Source organism: Leptopilina boulardi, unplaced genomic scaffold (genome assembly GCF_019393585.1).
Source record: "Leptopilina boulardi isolate dan_hultmark-lab unplaced genomic scaffold, ZJU_Lbou_2.1 LbouV2_30, whole genome shotgun sequence".
Classification (NCBI taxonomy): domain Eukaryota; kingdom Metazoa; phylum Arthropoda; class Insecta; order Hymenoptera; family Figitidae; genus Leptopilina; species Leptopilina boulardi.
Window position 1 is genome coordinate 311,815 of NW_026137863.1, and position 18,745 is coordinate 330,559.

Consider the following 18,745-nt stretch of genomic DNA (forward strand, 5'->3'; position numbering starts at 1 on the left):
TTGATACAAAAATTATTTGATACAAATAAAAATTATTGGATACAAAAATTATTTGATACAAATAAAAATTATTGGATACAAAAATTCTTTGATACAAATAAATATTTATTTGATAATAGAAAAGTAACCGATTATATAAATCAAATAAAAAAATTTTCAGTGTTTATTTTTTATTAATTAAAATAATATTTCTGTATTGTAAAAATTAATTTTTAGTTAATTTTATATAAAAATCAGTTATTTTACTAGGACCTTAATTTTTAATAAATACTTTTAATAATAATAAAATGAAATCGATAAGTTAAGAGGCAAACTATAATAATTTTTTTGTCATTTGAAATTAAGATGGGAAATTTTGTCAATATTAATTACACAGTGAAATTCATTAGCGTAAAAGTTTAGAAGCTTACTTCGCATCTGCTTTATGTCCACTTTGTTACAGGAACTATAGATCTCTCTCTCTCTATATACATATATATATATATATATATATATTAAGCAAGGAAAGCCCTACGGCCACGCTGAAAGCTTTCTACTGGACTTAAAATTGATCCTTTGTTCATTGGATTCTCTGAAGCTCATAACTTCTTAATTACACTTCCTATACAACTATTCGAATGTGAAGTCGATATCGCAAGGAAGAGGTATAAACCTGACGAGATCTTTTAGAAAATGGAAATTCTCCACTTTCCCCCCGAAAATTTAATACAGAATGATTTATTGCTCAATTCATATATATATACACACATAATATAAAGGACTTTGTGGAATATATTAATCCATCTTGTAAGATACAGTTTTTCAAAAAATCCAAAAGAAACCGCGTCATTCTTTCTCTCTTTTACTTTCTCCCTTTCTCACCATTAATATATTACAATGTTCTCTTTTGAGAAATTGTCCTGAAAAAGACAATTTTTCATATTAAATTTATTTTTCTCTTTTAGTAAAATTAGAAAAAAGAAAAATAAAATTAAAACACATTATTTAATTTTACAAAAGCAGGGTTTTAAAGAAATGTTTTTGATTTTGAACCAAATATAATATATTTGAGTTAAATAAACGTGTATTTGTTTCCTATAGTCTACTGGCCTTATTTATTTGAAATAAATAAATTTTTTTTTATTTAAATCAAATAAAAATTTATTTAAATAAAAAAAAAATCCTCAATTGGATCTATTTTAATTTTTTAAAAACTATATTCATTTTCATTATTAAGTAATTTTATTCCCGGGCAAAAAGGTGGTTAAAAATTTTGCATATAAAGAAGAAAACACAACATTATGTCCCTCAAATAATGTGACGAAAATATATTAATAAAAAAAGAAAAAATATATAACAATTTTTCCACGTCAAGCGACAACAAAAAAAGTATCAGTCTCATATGAAATTTATAGTAGGAAAATAGTGATAGGATTCGCTTGTTGTTTTGTACACAAATATCTCTCTCTCTATATATATATATACACAGTCAGTACACTCGTATACGAGCTGTAAATTTTTTATGAGCATTGGGACTTTCCGCAGATCTTGCTACATTTTCCAAATGTAACTGTTCGCGACAAGTTACAATTTCAAATTGTATATATTGTGACCTTTAGTAACACTATGGAAAAGAGATTTTCATTCTTTAATCGTATTCTCTTTTAAATCAGTAGGAAATAACTAATTCGATAGCAAAAAAAATCAGTCAATTGATTCAAATATAAATAATATTAATTAAAAATAAAAAAATATATAAAACTAAATATAAAAATGACTATGTAATTATTAAGTAAATTCATTTTAAGGTTATGTAAAAGTAATACAAACTTTAGAAAAACATTTGACTATTTTTTGTTATTTTTCAACTAGTAATTAGTATTCTTACTAACAATTAGTAATTTTTTACAACTAATTTCTATGCTAACAATTAGTTATTTTTTACTAAAAATTAGATATTTTGATAGAGGTTGCCTTTAAGTTGGTAACAAGTGTCTTCCTCTACTTGGATTTGGCTGTCGATTTTTTTCTACACTTTTAGGTGTATCTGGTGCAAGAATAGGCAATAAAATCTTCTGCCTAAGAAAAATTAAATTTTTTTGGAAATTTTTTTTTTGGCCCGGATGACTTTTTGGTGCTAATAAGGGTCTTTCTCTACTCGGATTTGGCTGTCGATTTTTTTCTACACTTTTAGGTGTATCTGGTGCAAGAATATGCAATAAAATCTTCTGCCTAAGAAAAATTAAATTTTTTTGGAAATTTTTTTTTTGACCTGGATGACATTTTGGTGCTAATAAGGGTCTTCCTCTACTCGGATTTGGCTGTCGATTTTTTTCTACACTTTTAGGTGTATTTTGTGCAAGAAATTGCAATAAAATAGTCCGCCTAAGAAAAATTGAATTTTTTTGGGAACTTTTTTATTTTTTTGGATTTATGGGTTGGATGACTTTTTGGTGGTAATAGGTGTCTTCCTCTACTCGGATTTGGCTGTCGATTTTTTTCTACACTTTTAGGTGTATTTTGTGCAAGAAATTGCAATAAAATAGTCCGCCTAAGAAAAATTGAATTTTTTTGGGAACTTTTTTATTTTTTTGGATTTATGGGTTGGATGACTTTTTGGTGGTAATAGGTGTCTTCCTCTACTCGGATATGGCTGTCGATTTTTTTCTACACTTTTAGGTGTATTTTGTGCAAGAAATTGCAATAAAATAGTCCGCCTAAGAAAAATTGAATTTTTTTGGGAACTTTTTTATTTTTTTGGATTTATGGGTTGGATGACTTTTTGGTGGTAATAGGTGTCTTCCTCTACTCGGATTTGGCTGTCGATTTTTTTCTACACTTTTAGGTGTATTTTGTGCAAGAAATTCCAATAAAATAGTCGGCCTAAGAAAAATTGAATTTTTTTGGGAACTTTTTTATTTTTTTGGATTTATGGGTTGGATGACTTTTTGGTGCTAATAAGGGTCTTCCTCTACTCGGATTTGGCTGTCGATTTTTTTCTACACTTTTAGGTGTATTTTGTGCAAGAAATTGCAATAAAATAGTCCGCCTAAGAAAAATTGAATTTTTTTGGGAACTTTTTTATTTTTTTGGATTTATGGGTTGGATGACTTTTTGGTGCTAATAAGGGTCTTTCTCTACTCGGATTTGGCTGTCGATTTTTTTCTACACTTTTAGGTGTATTTTGTGCAAGAAATTGCAATAAAATAGTCCGCCTAAGAAAAATTGAATTTTTTTGGGAACTTTTTTATTTTTTTGGATTTATGGGTTGGATGACTTTTTGGTGGTAATAGGTGTCTTCCTCTACTCGGATTTGGCTGTCGATTTTTTTCTACTCTTTTAGGTGTATTTTGTGCAAGAATATGCAATAAAATCTTCTGCCTAAGAAAAATTGAATTTTTTTGCAATTTTTAGTGAGCTCTGATTTTTACTAATAATTAGTTACTTTTAATTAATTCAAATTTATAGACTGTAATATCAAGAATTTCTCAAGTGTTCTATATATACGAATTTTACGATTTCTCGTAAATCAGGTAAACAATTAACTTTTATATATATGAAAATTTAGAACAAAATACAGTTTCGCACAAATGAAAGGTATGACCTACGAAATTTCCTCACGCGCGTTTATTCATAAATTATCGCGAGCATATAAATATATACATACATATATATATGCATTTATATTCTGTGCTTTTGGGTGGAGAAACACGACAACTAGCTGGGATTAATTCTCGTAGTCAGACATTAGAATTCATGCGGAGACATTTGCGGTCCGTTTCCTAATGACCGACTGTAAAAAGCTCAGTCCGAATCTACCGAGTGGAAGAACAAGTCTTGGAGGGAGGGAGGAGTTGTTAAGAAGAAGAGGAAGACGAGGACGAAACGCTCCAGGAGAAAAAAGAAAAACCTGTGGAATTAAGGGAACAAAAAAGAAGAAAAAAAAGAACGGAAACAATGCGAATAAAAATAGAAAATTTTTCCCCAACAGAAGGAATTGTCAAAATGACAAATAAGTTGCAACAATGGAATGTTGTAAATAAAACGTTGTGACGTTATTAAAAAAATAGTTTTGCAACTATAATTCAAAAAAAGAAGTTAAAAAAGGATTTTTTTTAACTCTCAACGGGCCTCTATAAAAGTTACACTCTTTTGGAGTTAATGCTAAAGGGATTTAATTTTACTCCTAGTGAGTTAACTTCAATTTAGAGTTGATTTTTTATTTCAAAAAAATTTTACTCCCAACTCCAATTGCCATTATTTTTTCAGTGTAATATAAATATTATGATTTTTATAAATAAATATAGAAATAGTATACTCACATGTTACGGTTTTCATCTGGTTGAAATATCTGAAACAGAAAACAAAAAAAAAAAATAAGTATATGCGAATTTGAAAAAGAAAAATATTTTTCTTCTCTGATTCGGAAAACTGTCGCAAAGTTTTGTTTTTTTTTTCTTTTTTGAAAAAAACCAAATGAGTTTTTGTTATTCCAAAAGTGAATGACGTGTGTGTAAATAAAAGAAAAGTCGGACGCGCGTGAAGCTTGATTCCAACGGGATGAAAAAAAAAAAAAAAAAAAACTTTTGCCAACATTTCAAAGTCTGTCAAAGTTCGAGCTTCCATCCAAAAGAGAGAGAGACAGAGAGAGAGAGAGAGAGATGGAACCATTGACGACCGCGCGAGAACTAGTTTTCCAAACTTTTCGAAAAGGTAATCTTCAACGTAAAACTAGAAACGACAGAAAACTGCATTATTCCACTCTTCTTACAATCTTTCAATGTTTTTTTTTGTATATTTTTATATGCAAAAAAATTTTCAACAATTTTTTCAAAATCAATTTTGTAAAGAAAAAAATTACATGACTTTGACGCCCTCTGGAAACAATAAATAACAATTTAAAACCTAAACGAAAATTGTTCCTTTCAATTAAAAAAACGGAAAAAAAATTTTTTTTGATTCAAATAATATTGTACTTGACTATTATCAAATAAATATTTATTCACGGAAAAAATCTTTATCTGCAACAGCTATATGTTTCTCTAGAATAGGGAAAACTTTCGCTGTTTTAGTAAAATATATCGCTGTTCCAGTGAAACTTATAGCTGTTTCAGGTAAAAAAAAAATTTTCCGTGTTTGTGTCAAATAATTATTAATTGATATTTGTTTTAAATGGAGAAATGGCAACAGTATCTATGTCAACAGTAACTATGGTAACAGTTACCACAATAACAGTTAGTTACTATGGCAAAAGTTACTATGGTAACAGTTTGTTACTATGGCAACAATTACTATGGCAACAGTTACTATGGCAGAAGTTACTTTGGTAACAGTTAGTTACTACGGCACAAGTTACTATGGCAGAAGTTACTAGGGCAGAAGTTACTATGGTAACAGTTAGTTACTATGGCTGAAGTTATAATGAAAACCGTTACTATATGGCAACAGTTTGTTACTATGGCAACAATTAGTTACTATGGCAGAAATTATAATGGCAGAAGTTACTATGGATACCGTTACTGTATGGCAGAAGTTACTATGGCCGAAGTTATTATGAATACCGTTACTGTAGGGCAGAAGTTACTATAGCCGAAGTTATTATGGAAACCGTTACTGTATGGTAGAAGTTACTATGATAGAAGTTACTATGGAAACAATTTCCATAGCAACCGTTACCATGATAATAAACGTTATCTTATCAGGTAAAGATTTTTTCCGTGTTTGTATCAAATAATAATTATTTGATATTTGTTTCAAATACAGAAATTAATAGTTCAAATACAGTTTATTTAATTCAAATATAAAAATTATTTAGTTCAAGTAAATATTGATTTGATAATAGTAAAATAACCGATTATTTGAATCAAATAAATTTTTTCAAATATATTTTGCATAAATTTTTTTTTTTTTGCAATAAAAATTAAGGGGGAAAAAATTAGTTTCTATTTTTCGCATTTGTTTCGTAATTTGAAAATTAAATTTTTTTTCAAAATCAAAAAAAAAAAAAGAGAGAAAAAAAAATACTATTTCGTTATCGTTATCGGGTATACGGCAAATGGTTGGTGGTGGCGACTAATCTGAACCAAGAGAGAGAGAGAGAGAGAAAGAGAGAGAGGGAGGTCACAGCGACGAAAAGACGACAAAATTGTGTGCGGCGAGAAGAGAGAGAGTGAGAATTCCCTAAGAGAGAGAGAGAAAGAGATGTGAAAGAAAAAGGAAGACAGAGAAAGCGAGAAACGATCCTTCCAATAGGGATTAACCCTCGTCCGATTAATCCTTTTATTGGTCCGGCAAATCCTACACTAAAGGTGTATGTATGTGGAAAGGGGGGTGGGGTGGGGGTGGGTGGGGTCAAATAGGAAAGTTGTAGTGAAAGCCTTGGACCACTGATCGGATCCCTTAGGCAGGGGTTCCAAGCACGATTCGTAATGGTTACAATCGAAAATCTCTTTCCTTCAAAGATTAACGATCACGATAAGGTCGATGAAACTAAGATCGCGCCAAATCCTTTCCTTTCTTTTTTTTTCTGGGTGGGGATCTTACTTCTCTATTCTCTCTTCTTTTTTTTTTCATCGAAGAAAAATCTGATAATTGTTATAAATGATTTTGTTTTATATTTTATTTTTTATATTTTATATAAAATAAATTTTTTTATATTTTTTATATTTTTATTTTGTTTTTCATTTTATTTAATTAATAAATATATACTTTTAACACATTTGATTTTACAATTTTTTTTTTTTTGTTTCATTACATTATATGTGTACATTTAATTTCTATATTCTGAATATAAATTATTTAATTTATTTAATGTACGATTCGTATTTTTAAAATCCTTTCATATATTGTATTACATACGTGCATTTAATATATTTTCCATTTCAATATAGTTATTGTCTTTCTTTTTTTTTTAGGGGGGGAGGGTAATGAACACATTTTTTTTTTTTTATTAAAAAATATACTATTACAAAAAATTGAGAAATTAATTTCAATAATATGAGAAATTATTATAAAAATATAATAGCAGAATAAATAAATAAAAAAAATAAAATAAAAGAGCAATCAAATTATGATGAAAGTTGAAATAAAATTTTTTTGTAGTCGAATATAAAAATAAAAATAAAAAAAAAACAAAATCATCCATTTTTAAAATGAAATATCATGTTACAATATGAAATGTAACGCATTTTCCAAGTTTACAACATAGCAAGTTCATTTGATTCGTGGGTATACGCCGTCTTATGGATATATCAAATCATGTATGAGAGACGACCCGTATCGATGCTTTCAAAAAAAAGTAGAAGCTTGATCGGAACAGATACGATACGCATACACAATTTTCTCTTGAGCTTGCTTGCTTACTTTATAGATGAAAGAAAGAGAAAGAGAGAAACACAAGAAATGCGCAGTATAAAAAGCAGTAGTAAACCTAAATATTTAGTCAGACATTTAAAAAAAAAATTTTTTTTTTTTTTTTGAAATTTTATCAGTAATTGGAAAGTAAAAATATCATTTGACTTTCCTCATTGTAATATTTTCAGTAGTACAAGTCGGTTTTTAGTCAGGCACAATAATTAAATTGGAAAATTAGTAGTACGAGTCGGTTTTTAGTCAGACACAATAATTAAATTGGAAAATTAGTAGTATGAGTCGGTTTTTAGTCAGAAACAGTAACTAAATTAGAAAATCAGTAGTACAAGTTGGTTTTCAGTCAGACACGATGACTGTTTTTAAAGATTATTCAAGGTCACTTCAAGGTCGAGTCAAGGTCATTCAAGGTAATTTGAAGGTCAAGTCAAGGTCACTTAAGGTCATGTCAAGGTCACTCAAGGTCACTTAAGGTCAAGTCAAGGTCACTTAAGGTCATGTCAAGGTCACTCAAGGTCATTTGAAGGTCATTCAAGCTCATTTGAAGGTCAAGTCGGTTTTTAGTCGGAAATAATGGCGAAATTAGAAAATCAGTAGTACAAGTTGGTTTTCAGTCAGACACGATGACTGTTCAAAGATTATTTAAGGTCACTTCAAGGTCGAGTCAAGGTCATTCAAGGTCATTCGAAGGTCTTGTCAAGGTCATTTGAAAGGTCATTTAAGGTCAAGTCCAGGTCATTCAAGGTCATTCGAAGGTCTTGTCAAGGTCATTTGAAGGTCATTTAAGGTCATTTAAGGTCAAGTCCAGGTCATTTAAAGGTCATTTAAGGTCAAGTCAAGGTCATTTGAAGGTCATTCAAGCTCATTTGAAGGTCATTTAAGGTCAAGTTTAGGTTATTTAAAGGTCATTTAAGGTCAAGTCAAGGTCATTTGAAGGTCATTCAAGCTCATTTGAATCTCAAGTCGGTTTTTAGTCGGAAATAATGACGAAATTAGAAAATCAGTAGTACAAGTTGGTCAGACATAATGGATAATGTATTTAAAGAAAACAATTGTAATTCTATCAGTAGTACAAGTAAATATTTAGTCAGACTTTCTAAATTTTTTTGTTTACTCGTATAAGTAGTAGTTTTCTGCCTTGGAACTATTCAAAAATAAAAATAAATAAAAAAAAAAAAAAAAAAAAAAAAAAAACATTTATCTTTATTTAAATGCCAACAGTATTTTTTTGGCCTCTTTCTCTCTTCTTTTCCCTATTTTCTTTTTTAGAAATCCTTGTTTTTGGCCTTTAAAGTCCAAGCCAACTTCTTTAGCTTGTTCCGGGCTTTCGAGATGCAAAGAGAAACTAAGGGCCGCCTTATACTAAGAAACAAACTTGCAAATCCGATTCGCTTCCAAGGACTTCCGGAGTCCAGAAACGAGTACCTTAGTCTACTCAAATGGAATTGTTAAAATTTTTTATACAAAAAAAAAAAAATAAATAAAATTGTTTCGCCTTAAGCAAAAATAATTTATCGCTCCTTGATTATTTTTGCTTAAACCCTATTTTTTTATTTTTCTCTTCATAAGTTATCCTTTCTTTTTTGAGAAAGATTTTTCAACAATTTTCATTTGGGTTCAAAACAATTTTCAAATCGTTTTTTTAAAAAATTCCGTGTATATATATGAAAAACAAAAATATTCTATATGGATTGACAATCGTTGCGATGCATCTTTATGATTAAAAATCAACAAACAAAATGGTGAGGAAAAAAATTCACCAAAATTTTTCAACAAACAAAAAAAAAATAAAATTTTCATTAATTTTTTTCTTTTAACAAATGAAAATACAAGATATATCATTACGAATGTTTGTTATATACACACGTATATTAATTACAAACTATATACAAAATTAATATGAAAATGTATATTCGCGGCTTCTTCTTGAAAATTAAATTAATATTTTGAGATTGATTAGATTTGATGGAAACACTATTGAAGACCAATTATTTCTCAAGTTCCCATTAACTTAATAATTGTGAACTCAAAAACTCGTGTCTCTCTCTCTCTCTCTCTCTCTCACTCTCTTACTCTCTTGTGAATGTATATAGTGATATAAACTTATAAGAGACGCAGTAGACCGTTACCAAACAAGTTACGAAACTATCAACAATTTTGAATTTAATCAGGTGTAAACAAACGGTATAGAATGTCTAAAAGGTCCCTGAGAATTTCTCGTTCGTCAAGCAATCCATTATTCCATGACACCTTATAGAGGGAGAGAGAGAGAGCGAGAGAGAGAAGTTACGAAACTTCATTCATCAATATCATTAAGAATCTTATATACAATATCTCTATATCACCAACATACCCTTACTTTCAATATATATATATATGTCAACGACAAAATAAGGGCATAGTTTACGATTACAAATTAATTTCCCCACATGCCAAAAATCTATTAGTGACAAAGTTAACCGAAAAAAAAATGATTCTAGAGAAAGAGGAACGACAACTGTTTTGGAAGTCAGAAAATTAAGGGGGCATAATAAATTTTGGTAAAAAGAAACGTTTTTTTTTTATTTTGATCATTAGTATAATTTATCTTCAAGGGGGAGGGTGAAAATTTAATTGAACTATTCTATATTTAATTATTGTAGAGAATTTTAACTAAAGTTTGAAAATTTATACAAAGTTTTGGTATGGCAACAGTAACTATGGCAGAAGTTACTATGGCAACAGTTAGTTACTATGGCAGAAGTTACTGTAGTAACAGTTAGTTACTATGGCAGAAGTTACTATGGTAACAGTTAGTTACTAGGGCAGAAGTTACTAGGGCTGAAGTTACTTTGGCAACAGTTAGTTACTAGGGCAGAAGTTACTAGGGCTGAAGTTACTATGGCTGAAGTTACTTTGGTAACAGTTAGTTACTATGGCAGAAGTTACTGTAGTAACAGTTAGTTACTACGGCAGAAGTTACTGTAGTAACAGTTAGTTACTATGGCAGAAGTTACTATGGTAACAGTTAGTTACTAGGGCAGAAGTTACTAGGGCTGAAGTTACTTTGGCAACAGTTAGTTACTAGGGCAGAAGTTACTAGGGCTGAAGTTACTATGGCTGAAGTTACTATGGCTGAAGTTACTTTGGTAACAGTTAGTTACTATGGCAGAAGTTACTGTAGTAACAGTTAGTTACTATGGCAGAAGTTACTGTAGTAACAGTTAGTTACTATGGCAGAAGTTACTATGGCAGAAGTTACTATCGCAGAAGTTACTATGGCAGAAGTTACTAGGGCTGAAGTTACTTTGGTAACAGTTAGTTACTAGGGCAGAAGTTACTAGGGCTGAAGTTACTATGGCTGAAGTTACTATGGCTGAAGTTACTTTGGTAACAGTTAGTTACTATGGCAGAAGTTACTGTAGTAACAGTTAGTTACTATGGCAGAAGTTACTGTAGTAACAGTTAGTTACTATGGCAGAAGTTACTATGGCAGAAGTTACTATCGCAGAAGTTACTATGGCAGAAGTTACTAGGGCTGAAGTTACTTTGGTAACAGTTAGTTACTAGGGCAGAAGTTACTAGGGCTGAAGTTACTATGGCTGAAGTTACTATGGCTGAAGTTACTTTGGTAACAGTTAGTTACTATGGCAGAAGTTACTGTAGTAACAGTTAGTTACTATGGCAGAAGTTACTATGGCAGAAGTTACTATCGCAGAAGTTACTATGGCAGAAGTTACTAGGGCTGAAGTTACTTTGGTAACAGTTAGTTACTAGGGCAGAAGTTACTAGGGCTGAAGTTACTATGGCTGAAGTTACTATGGCTGAAGTTACTTTGGCAACAGTTAGTTACTAGGGCAGAAGTTACTGTAGTAACAGTTAGTTACTATGGCAGAAGTTACTATGGTAACAGTTAGTTACTAGGGCAGAAGTTACTAGGGCTGAAGTTACTTTGGTAACAGTTAGTTACTATGGCAGAAGTTACTGTAGTAACAGTTAGTTACTATGGCAGAAGTTACTATGGTAACAGTTAGTTACTAGGGCAGAAGTTACTAGGGCTGAAGTTACTATGGCTGAAGTTACTTTGGTAACAGTTAGTTACTATGGCAGAAGTTACTGTAGTAACAGTTAGTTACTATGGTAGAACTTACTATCGCAGAAATTACTATGGCAGAAGTTACTATCGCAGAAGTTACTATGGCAGAAGTTACTTTGGTAACAGTTAGTTACTAGGGCAGAAGTTACTAGGGCTGAAGTTACTTTGGTAACAGTTAGTTACTAGGGCAGAAGTTACTATGGCAGAAGTTGCTATGGCTGAAGTTACTTTGGTAACAATTAGTTACTAGGGCAGAAGTTACTATGGCAACAGTTAGTTACTAGGGCAGAAGTTACTAGGGCTGAAGTTACTTTGGTAACAGTTAGTTACTAGGGCAGAAGTTACTAGGGCAATAGTTAGTTACTATAGCAACAATTTCCACAGCAACCGTTACTTGTTTTTTTTTACATTACGATAAAAATGACTAATTGCAGAAATGTATTCTTGACATCAAGTGTTGTTAAAAGTTAAATTTTCAAGATTTACAGTATTATAATATTACAATCAGAAAGTTATGCACATAGTTTACAAGGTGTTTACGGGATTCTGAAATTCTACACATATATATATAGAGGCAATAACAGAATGTGTTACAATAGTAGATGCGCATCGTTTGCATGTAAATTGTTGATGTGACTAAAGGGACAAATAGAAACATGCGTGATAGAACAAGTTACAGAGTTAAATGGTTTGTGAATTGTAGTTGGAATTAGTTGTTTCCCTGTATTGCTAAATGTATCTACGATATCCTGGGTTTCCTGTTTGACCCCCTTATATATTCCAAAACTGGAGAGAGAGAGAGTGAGAGAGAGAGAGATCGCTAATTTGTCATCAATACCTTCTCTTTTTTATCTCAAAAAAATATTTTCCAGAGTAGAAATTTCGAAATCTCCTTTATCAATCAATACATTCCAACTTTGAAGAGCAATTATTGCTTCTTCATTAAAACTTTGTAATGCCAAGAGCTATTTGATTGAGTGCCTAATAATAATCGTCTTAAGCTTAGTTGCTTAGATGAAGAGATCAAACTATGCGCGGGGATAATGTCTTTAAAGACAGTGCCATCCCCCATTATATTGTCAGCTCAATCGATTTATGCAAAATCAAATTAAAATTATACGAAAAAAAAAATTATGATTACTACTTCTTCAATGTCATTTAAAAAAAAAAATGCAAAGAATAATAGTGAAAACGTGCAAAATGTAAATGCGAGAAGAAAAATCGTTTTACTGGGAAACAAACCAAGTCATTTGAATGTGTGGGGCAATAATCAAAATGGTACATCAGCCAGTTTTCTCTTCTTCTTCTAAAGAAAAGGGAAATTGCTTTTGCTTGTGAAGATCGATATCATCTGACACTGGGTATTATCGTATATGCCCGCGGATGTATAACGCCCGTCTACAACACTGTGCAAACTTCTCTGGCATCATTAGCACGACACTATCCATACCCCCTCCCCCCCTCACCCCTCTCTTTCAATATATATATATGTACATATATACCAAGCAATATCTATATATATATATAGTAGCGCAATGTTGATATAATAACAGACGATAACTTGTTTAGTTGAAACCAATATATAGAGTCGATAACTCCCCTTGACCATCTGCTGTTGTGGACTTCAGTGCATCCTAAACCTAATAGCTACAGCTGTTGGAGAAACTGGCTCTTTGATCTTCTAGTTTCGTAGTTTACGGATACTTTAGAGATAGGGTCAAGTTTCTACTTATATTGTTCAAATAGAATTTAAACGCGCTTCACTGAGCACTTTGTAGACGTAACAAAATATAATTAGATTCAGAATTTAAATTTTTCTGTTGAAAATAAAAGAAAAAAATATAATTCCAATTTTTTTTTTTCAGAATGGGTAAAAAATTTGTTAATCTTCAGAATGAATAACAGACATAACGCTCTATTAAACGCTTTTATGATCATCCTTTACACATGCAATTTTGTGAAAATTATGCATGGCCTAATCAAATTTAATTATTCTTTTGTGTGTCTGTGAACTTGAAATGGTATTTTAGACCATTTCTCGTGGTTTCGCAAGCGTTGCTGAAATTCCGAGATCCAGCAGCAAGTTGCTTTAGTAGTGTGGCATTTATCGTTGTAGAATGAGAGAGAGAGAGAGAGAATCCTTTCCCTCCCCCCAAGGGTACGTTTATATTCATAAGCATAATGGGCTGACCCATGATATACGGCTCGCCTTGGTCAAGGCTGTCCCTTTGCGTTCTCTCGTCATTATTAATCCCGGTTTTGCGTTCCGCGACGCGACGTGACGCCATATCTCAAATTTATCACTCGCGCTGTGTGACTAAAGCTTCCATTTCACATGAAAATCACAATGGTCCTCATTGCGCGACACCTTATTCAAAGTGCGAACTCGAGAAAGGATATTTGTTTTGATGTTGAACGTATAAGGGAATTTTAATTTTTTGATCCTATATATTTTAAACTTTAATCATACACTTTCAACTATTTTTACATAAAATTGGAATCTACTTCATTCAGCACTTGAACCTACTTTGAACTTGCACTTGATCCTACTTTGACACCGCACTTGAACCTACATTGACCCGAAATCAGAACCTAAATCACCCTGCACTTGAACCTATTTCGAACCTACTTTAACCCTACACTTGAACCTACAATGACCCAAAATCAGAACCTAATTTACCCTGCGCTTGAACCTATTTTGACACAAAATCTAAACCGAATTTATCTGTACTTGAACCTACTTTAACCTTGCAATTGAACCTTTTTTTATCCTACATTTGAAACTACTTTAGCCCTGCACTTGAACCTACATTGACCCTACCGTTGAGTCTACTTTAACCCTGCACTTGAACCCATTTCGAACCTACTTTAACCCTGCACTTGAACCTATTTTGACCCTGCACTTGAACCTACAATGACCCAAAATCAGAATCTAATTTACCCTGCGCTTGAACCTATTTTGACACAAAATCTGAACCGAATTTTTCCTGTACTTGAACCTACTTTGACACTGCACTTGAACCTATTTTTATCCTACATTTGAACCTAATTTAGCCCTGCACTTGAACCTATTTTGACCCAAAAACAAAACATGATTTACCCTGTACTTGAACCTACTTTGACACTGCACTTAAACGTATTTTTATCCTACATTTGAACCTACTTTAGCCCTGCACTTGAACCCATTTTGAACCTATTTTAACTCTGCACTTGAACATATTTTGACCCTACACTTGAACCTACAATAACCCAAGATCAGAACCTAATTTACCCTGCACTTGATACTATTTCGAAACTACTTTAACCCTACACTTGAACCTATTTTGACCCTGCACTTGAACCTACAATGACCCAAAATAAGAACCTAATTTACCCTGCACTTGATCCTATTTCGAATCTACTTTAACCCTACACTTGAACCTATTTTGACCCTGCACTTGAACCTACAATGACCCAAAATCAGAACCGAATTTACCTTGCATTTGAACTTATTTTGACCCAAAATCAGAACCAAATTTACTTTGTACTTGAACCTACTTTGACCCTACATTTGAACCTACTTTAGCCCTGCACTTGAACTAATTTTGACCCAAAGACAAAACATGATTTGCCCTGTACTTAAACCTACTTTGACACTGCACTTGAACCTATTTTTATCCCACATTTGAACCTACTTTAGCCCTGCACTTGAACCTATTTTAAACCTACTTTAACTTTGCACTTGAACTTACAATGACCTAAAATCAGAACTGAATTTACCTTGCACTTGAACTTATTTTGACCCAAAATCAGAACCAAATTTACTTTGTACTTGAACCTACTTTGATCCTGCACTTGAACCTATTTTGACCCTACATTTGAACGTACTATAGCCCTGCAGTTGAACCTACATTGACCCAAAATCAGAACCTAGTTTACCCTGCACTTGAACCTATTTTTATCCAAAATCATTACCTTGCACTTGAAGCAATTTTGAACCAAAATCAGTATTTTTTCGACCCTGCACTTGAACCTTTTTTAACTCTGTACTTGAATCTATTTTGACCATAAATTTGAATTTATTTTTACGCCTTCGTTTAAATCTATTTTTACTCTAAATTAATAACAATTTATTTAATTTTTTTTTTATGAAAAAATTTGTATAATTTTTTGCAAAGATTTAAACGTAATGAATTATTTTATTTCTCTATTTTGCATTTTGTGTTCTGTTTAAGATGAAATGCATGTACATTGCATTTAATCAGTAATTTATTATCTTTCTATATATATATATGCATATACTTTACAAAGCATCCAGATACGATTTGTCTTTTGAATATATATTTTCCTAAAGATTTCCAGTTTAAAACAATAGAGAGTTTCAACAATTCCGATTCTATAGTCTAAAGACATTTTCCTCATTGCATATTTAATTTGTTTTCTTGAAACAGTCTCTTTCTCTCTCTCTCTCTCTTTACTCTCTGCGCCATTTGCAAAACATTAATGTTACTTCCGCTATGTAAATTTATATTACAGTCTAACACTTTATAGGATATTTTTAAAATGAATAAATCAACAAATTGATTTAAAATAAAATTACTGTAAAGAAAAGAAAACATTTTTTTTTTGTTAATATTTATGAAAGGGGAAAATAATAATAATAATAATAATAATAATAATAATAATAATAATAGTAATAATAATAGTAATAATAATAATAGTAATAATAATATTTGTAATAATAATAATAGTAATAATAATAATAGTAATAATAATAATAGTAATAATAATATTTGTAATAATAATAATAGTAATAATAATAATAGTAATAATAATAATAAAAATTATATTAAAATTTTCTTTTGAAGAAAATTATTTTACAGTTAAATTAATTTTTAATTTTTAAAATCTGTTATTTCGTATATGATTTTTGATCGTATTAAAATGTTTATTATCAACTGTAGAGATAATTTTTTTCTTTTTAATAATTTGATTTTTATGCGCCTCTGATAAAAAAAAAAATATATTGTAGCGTGTTAAAAAAAAAAAATTTTTTTTTTTACGACAATCCATCGTGAAGCGTGAATATAAAATATAATCTTCCATAATTTTCAAATGAGTTTTTTCTAATGAATTTATACGCGAATTGCAGTAACAACGAGAAAATGTAATACCTCTTTATACACACGAAATGGGTAGGTTATGAAAATATTGAATTTCACGTGAAAAATATTTTTCGGTTAAAATGAGATGCAAAAAAAAAGAAAAAAAAAATTACTAGTATTAAATTTTGATATTATACATTTGTTTGCAATCAAATATTTTAATTATAAAATTATAAAATAAAATTTTTCATTTATTTTTGAAATATCAAAAAATTCTTAAAAATTTTTCCCCCAAAAAATTAAGATAGGAAAAATATTGTAAATTTTAAGACACACAAAAAATCCCTTTTTGAGAAATTAATATTAAACTAGTGCGGGTGAGATAAAAGGTTCCTGATAGAGCTTTGATGTACTCGTTCATGATTTTTCATCTTGATATAGAAAAAGGAAGTGATATCGTTAAGCCTTTAAACTTGACCCATTTTGTGAAGGAAAAAAAAAAAAAAAAAAAGTTTTTTAACATGTAACTTGTGAAATCGATCTTGTGGTGAGGGAATTTTCCTTCCTCTTTTCTTCTTCTTCTTTTTCTTTGTAACATCGTTACTTGCAAAAAAAAAGAGAAGAAAAAAAAAATTGAAGATCAGACAAAGAGCGACCCAGAATGCACTATGGAATTACCGCAGGATCAGGAAAAATCGTATTTTCATGAGATAAAAGTGTATTGTTCTCTTTTGCCCTGCAGAGTACACTTTCCGATCCAATTATACGTCCAGTGTGCTCAGCGAATGTCCATCGGATTTTGTGTACATGTACATATATATATATATATAGAATTATATATATATACATTTATTTACATGAGATACCATGTTATAATGGTCCTGACGTAACGATGTAATGATCCGGTGTTATATTCATTTTACATGTGGTTCAGTTTAAATTTCAAATAAAAATTTCAATAGAAATATTGTAAACACATACTCATTGTCAGGGAAATTTTATTTTTTTCCTTTTTTTTTAGAAATTAAAAAGAGAATTTTCTCTTGCAATGTGTAATTAAGTGCATAAATTATTATTATTATTTTCGTTTCATCTTCTGTTTAAAAAATTTTTTTTTCCTTCTTCTGATAATTTTTTTTTGCTTTAATTTTCATGTTTTGCTTCTTTTTGAAAAATGTTTTTATTTCAAATTAAATGGAAAATTTTATATTTATTATTATCCATTAATATAATTGATATATATTTCTAATTATAAAATAAAAAAGTAATAAATTATAAGGAAAAATTGTAAGGAAAAATTATAAGAAAAAAAAATCTAATTAAAACAGTTGCAATTAGAACTTTTTTTTTTGCTTTTAATTACTCATAATTGATCGATAATAAATGCCAATAAATAAATAATTGTTGATCAATAATAAATAATTACGGTTCGATAATGTAACGGTATAATTGATTATTAATCGATCACAAAAGGGGGGGGGCAAAAAAACACCATTACCTAAGTCATTAAAATTAGCATCTTAATAACGAAAAAGTAATTTGGCCTTTCTTTTTTATTTCAATTTTTTTTTCAAGATACCTTGATTTCTATCCAAAGGAAAAAAAAAATGTTAGTAAAATTGTTTAAATTCGAATTTTAAAAAATTTTAACTAACAAAATGAATAAAAATTAAATTAAAAAAATAATTTTCTATATTTATTATACGAAGGGACGCAACTTTAGAGAAAATAGCGCCTGAGGCGAATATAAAAAAAAAAATATAAAAAGTGATGTAAAAAAAAAATTTACGTATTCTTATAAAACTTGTTTATAAATTTTTTCAAATATGATATAGTGAATGGTTTGTGGACTTTTGAAATCATAGAATTGTATAAGGTCGGTCTTTGTTAATAAATGGTGAAATATTCCTTTCTCTAAAAATGTGTTTTTTTTTCAATCTTTTGATTACAGTTTGTACACAGTTCAATAGAGGCGTTTTTTCAATGTTGGGCGCCGTGAGTCCCGATTCGTTCGACACTTTGCACTCTTATAGTAACACTTTCCAGATGCCATTCGTGACACCATGGTTTCCGGAAAAGGTAAGACATAATTTCTTCTTTAATTAATTAAATTAAATTCCCTACATTTTTTTTAATTATTTTCTATTTATTTTCCCTTTCATTGCTGTGATATCACAACACAATTTTCCCCTTTTAATTATTTTAATTAAATATATATTTTTTCCCGCTTTTTATTTTA

The 18,745-nt window shown here is 30.1% G+C and overlaps 1 protein-coding gene and 1 long non-coding RNA gene across 5 annotated transcripts in view; one reads left to right on the top strand and one right to left on the bottom strand.

Annotated features, from left to right (window-relative positions):
• Window positions 1–18,745, top strand: part of LOC127282384 (glutamate receptor 1) — a 283,556-nt gene that overhangs the window by 193,752 nt on the left and 71,059 nt on the right. For all 4 annotated transcript variants that reach the window (XM_051306583.1, XM_051306581.1, XM_051306582.1 and 1 more), the window contains one exon: window positions 18,458–18,585. In XM_051306583.1, coding sequence (XP_051162540.1) covers window positions 18,458–18,585 — 128 coding nt within the window. The remainder of the gene's footprint in view (window positions 1–18,457; window positions 18,586–18,745) is intronic.
• The window catches only part of LOC127282404 (uncharacterized), a 99,421-nt gene that overhangs the window by 23,967 nt on the left and 56,709 nt on the right, over window positions 1–18,745 (bottom strand). The gene's annotated exons all lie outside the window — the stretch shown is intronic.